This window comes from Capsicum annuum, chromosome 6 (genome assembly GCF_002878395.1).
Source record: "Capsicum annuum cultivar UCD-10X-F1 chromosome 6, UCD10Xv1.1, whole genome shotgun sequence".
In the NCBI taxonomy this organism is placed as follows: domain Eukaryota; kingdom Viridiplantae; phylum Streptophyta; class Magnoliopsida; order Solanales; family Solanaceae; genus Capsicum; species Capsicum annuum.
Genome location: NC_061116.1, coordinates 176,908,921 through 176,913,478, shown reverse-complemented (window position 1 = coordinate 176,913,478; position 4,558 = coordinate 176,908,921). Strand labels below are relative to the sequence as shown.

Sequence of the window (4,558 nt, the reverse complement as noted above, 5' to 3'; positions counted from 1 at the left end):
GTACCAAGTGTACCATGATGTCTTGATTGGTGTCTTAATTTTGTCTATGACATATCTACTTGTTGTAACTGATACTACATAATCTGTATCTCCGCTGCAGTCATAATATTATAATTTCAGAAACATATCAATTAATTACTTATAAATTAGTACGTACTTTCTTCCTTTCAATTTATGTGAATCTATTATTCTATTTGACGGAACACAATATATTTAAAAAATAAATAATAAAGATTTTGAAACCTAAGATCATAAACAGATAAACATGTCATAAACTTGTGATTTATGTGACAATAACTGTTTAATTCTCATTAAGGATAAAAATGTATTCTAATCTAATTAAATTTTTTATCAGCATAAATCAACTCACATATATATCCAAACTCTAATTCCACTTTGCATAAGCTCTTGAAAGATTGGCAAAATCGTGTCAGGTGAATCTTGCCAATTTACATGTATAGATGCACTGAATGGTAAAGTCGTATTAACAAAATTATGATTGAAATCTAAATTAATTATTCCTACTAATTAAACTGCTCAAAGTGAAAATAATTACTTGCAAGAACCACATTGCTAGGGTATTCCTCTAACATGGAGTGCTTATTGCACTTCTGCAGTATTCAAGTATGAATCAACATAATTTCTTGTGCACGAGTCGTACCACGCCAACTTGAGTGTCCTCACAATTTGTAATCTCAACACAAGTTAAGAATTCTAATAGATGAAAACTTCGTTATAAATACTTCTTTTGATGAGACAAACTACAATTATAATATGAAGAAAGAACTTGTTTTGATCATAAATAAAGAAATAATACTGTGAAACAATAAATTATTATATATATAAATTACTAATATGTTTTTTACGAGAAGAACTACAGTTATAATATGACGAAAGAACTTGTTTTGATCATAAACAAAGAAAATAATACTATAAAATAATAAATATTTTTCAGATTTCGAACAACTTTTGAGATCTCTAATGAAATAAGAATTATATAGATATAAGGGAAGATGAAAAGTGTAGAGTTAACATTAGTTAATGATATTTCACAACTAATATGACCTAATAAAAAGAAGAGTTACAATCATTCATTATTATATTAGTAAATGCTAATTATCTTAAAATTAAATGAAATAGGTAATTAATAGATAAGTTTTAAAAGTAAAAAAAAAAACTCAAAAAATTGACAAAAAAAAATAAATAGGAATACTTGCTTGTGAGACATGACACATAGAATTGACTATTGATCTCTTTTATATATATATATATATATATATATATATATATATATATATATATATATATATATTGATTGATTGATTAGTGAAAGTTAATCAATTGAAATAAATATGATTTAGATTTATGAGAATTCATTAAATGTTTTTTGGGGGCTTTTTATATAACACATAAATACAAAATATATGAGATAATTTTTCAAAAAAAGAAGAAAAAAGAAAAATACAAATAGAGGCCATTGAGAGGTGCCACATAAGTATCCTCCAATGTCTTCTTTATATACAGAGAGAGACTCTTACATGTTACTTATATTTGAATGGAAACTAAAATTTATGATTGTTTACGTAGTACTTTTGTCTTGTTTAAACTTTCATCAACTTGCACACTCCATTGACTTGCTCCCTTTAAATAGTACTCTTAGTAATTCAGTATTAAACATATTATCACCTCCCTTATATTTACTCGAGAAAACAATGTGTTTTCCTTCCTTTTCACAATGATCTCCTCCTCCACCACCACCATTGCATCTACCACTTTCATTTCCTTATTTCTTTCGTTTCCATAATTGACTCTTCAAATGGATCCATCCGAACACTCCGCCACGAAGTCGCCGAAAAGAGAGCTCCAAGGTCCCCGGCCAACGCCACTCAAAGTAGGAAAAGATTCACATAAAATTAAAAAACCACCGGTGGTGCCACATCAGCACCATCGGTTGCCACATCATCATCAACCTCCACCACCACGACCACCAATAATAATATACACCGTGTCCCCTAAGGTAATCCATGCAAACCCTAGTGAATTCATGTCTTTAGTCCAACGACTAACTGGACCAAATTCTTCATCATCATCGTCAAGCTCCTCATTTCCTTTTCAAGAAAATACAAATATTAGCGCGATTTCTCCGGCTGCTAGGTTCGCTTCAATAGAGAAAACAAGAACACCAAAAGGGAAAAAATCACAAAGTACTAATTGTGACATGGAAATTGTTGATGAAGGGATAGAAATAAATAGAGAAATTGAAAGAAGTACAAGTGGACTTTCTCCTCAAGGTATTTTGTCACCAAATCCAGATTCACTTCAACCTATATCATCAAATTTCTTTTCACCTCCATCAGCTGGATTTTTCCATGATTTAAGTCCTGTATTACATAGTAACAGAAATTATTTTGAACATAATTTCTTGCCTAGCCCTTCATCAAATTTTATTTCACCAAGAATAATACTATCTCCTGGTACTCCATCTTTAGATCTTTTCAATAACCTTTTCGACCACCATAGATAGAAATAGGATTTGTACGGGGTTCATGTTCGGAATTCTATCACAATACATTTGATTAGTTAGTGGGTTCAAATTTATTGTTATTATTATTTAGCGATTATTTTTATACATATATAAAATTTGAGTCAAAATTACTGATTTTATATTAACGCTATGCTCTTTCTTTTCCCTCATTTGAATTGAAATGGTGGGCCATTTCGATGAGCAGGTCAAACGTAGGATTTCTAATTTTTCATTTGAGATGCACATAACTCATTAGCATATTATTTTATAGTAACATATTTTTTATGTACTTTTTGCGATTATGTAGGCTTGTATTTTTATGTACTATTCAAAATTAGAATAAAGTAGAAATGAAGAGAAAGTCTTCGACCTCTTGGATTCAATACAAGTCATATCATATGACAAATTAAATTTGATTTCTTTTTGAGATCTTGACTTGTATAATTACTAAGGTATCGCTTTTGGAAAGAAAAAATAGGATATGAAAAAAGAGGGAAAGTTTGTTGGGGATATAAATGATGTTAGATATTTGTGGGTTGGCAGAAGTTATGATTCATCGACTTCACAGTCATGCGGACCCTTCTAATTAAAGTTAGTTTACTTTTGCACACCACCTCTACGCTCTATATATCTATTTTCAGATAATGACATGGCAGAACTTTATACCTGGTGAATATGTTCATAAAATGGATGCTAACTTCTGAAGTTACGTGGTAATGATTTCTTATGATAACTTATAAATTGAATAGAAAAAATAATCTTTCTAGATTTGGTATGTGTAAAATTGAAAATGTCTGAGGAAGAGAACATAAAACTAAAAACAAATATATAAAAAGATAAAAAATCAAATTTCTCATAAATTACAGTATTCTGAACGAACTCGAAAAAAAAATATTTAGTCCATTTCCAAAAAATATGGTTACAACATACGAGTATGCAACATATTTAGACTTAACCCAACTCAATCCAAGTAATGGCGATGTTCATTCATTAACTTAATCTATTTTGGTCCATTCAAATTTAGTCTAATATGCTCTCTTGATAACTCTAAATATGTACTCTAATGACCTTGTTAAGCAGTACGCACTGAAATTTCAATTTATGAGCAAATTTGTAATATCTTAGAATTTGTTTCCATTATATGTTATTTTTTCTTTTGGTGAGCATGCTTACTGAAAATTAGTCAGCAACTTTTCCCAGTCATTGGAGAAGGTTAGTTCAATGTGAGTGGGCTACCTAGATCTGGCCCACTTTTAATCTTAAATTTGTCGAAGTCTTTAGCCCATGTACCAATGTGAGGCCCATATGTTTTTATCTTAAAATTATACAAATCCACAATTTAAAGTTTCACTTATTATAAAAAATCTCATCTCTCCAAATATATTACAAAAATCTCGTTTTTCTCTAAAAATACATATACATAGTTTTCTATGTCAGCCCTGTTATGTATATGAATTGGCTTTGTTATGTATTTGTTGGTCTTGTTATGTATATGTCAGTCTTGTCATACTTGTTATGTATATGAATCGATCTTGTTATGTATATGTCGGCCTTGTCATATACAAAGGTTTCTATATATATGTCGGCCTTGTTATGTATATAAATCGGAAGAGAGAGTAAAGTAATTAAAAAAGTGGGAGAGAGTGTAAATAATTCTAATAAGGTTGGGATTTATGTTATTTTTACCTTTTTTATAAATTTTGAAAAGAAATAACATAAACATACATCTTAACTTATCATATTTAAATAAATTTCTACCCTTATAAAATAATTACAAAAATCTCAACTAATTATGTATCTTTGTTGGATGTATCAAAAGTTAATTATATATCTCGATAAACTCAAAATAAGAAAAATGTATTGAGAGCTAATTATGTATTGTTATAAAGGAAAAATTGTATCTTCGTTGGATGTATTATATATCTCGACCGATTCAAAATCAAAAAAAATATATTGAGAGCTAATTATATACTTTACAAAGGAAAAAATGTATCTTCATTAGATGTATCGGGAGATAATTATGTATCTCGACAG

General features: G+C 29.1%; 1 protein-coding gene across 1 annotated transcript; it reads left to right on the top strand.

The window, feature by feature from the left end:
- Nucleotides 1-1,572: 1,572 nt before the first annotated feature.
- Nucleotides 1,573-2,895, top strand: LOC107872955 (protein MKS1). Its single transcript, XM_016719638.2, has one exon. It carries the CDS (start codon nt 1,817-1,819, stop codon nt 2,522-2,524), a length of 708 nt encoding a protein of 235 aa, XP_016575124.1. The 5' UTR covers nt 1,573-1,816; the 3' UTR covers nt 2,525-2,895.
- Nucleotides 2,896-4,558: the final 1,663 nt, after the last annotated feature.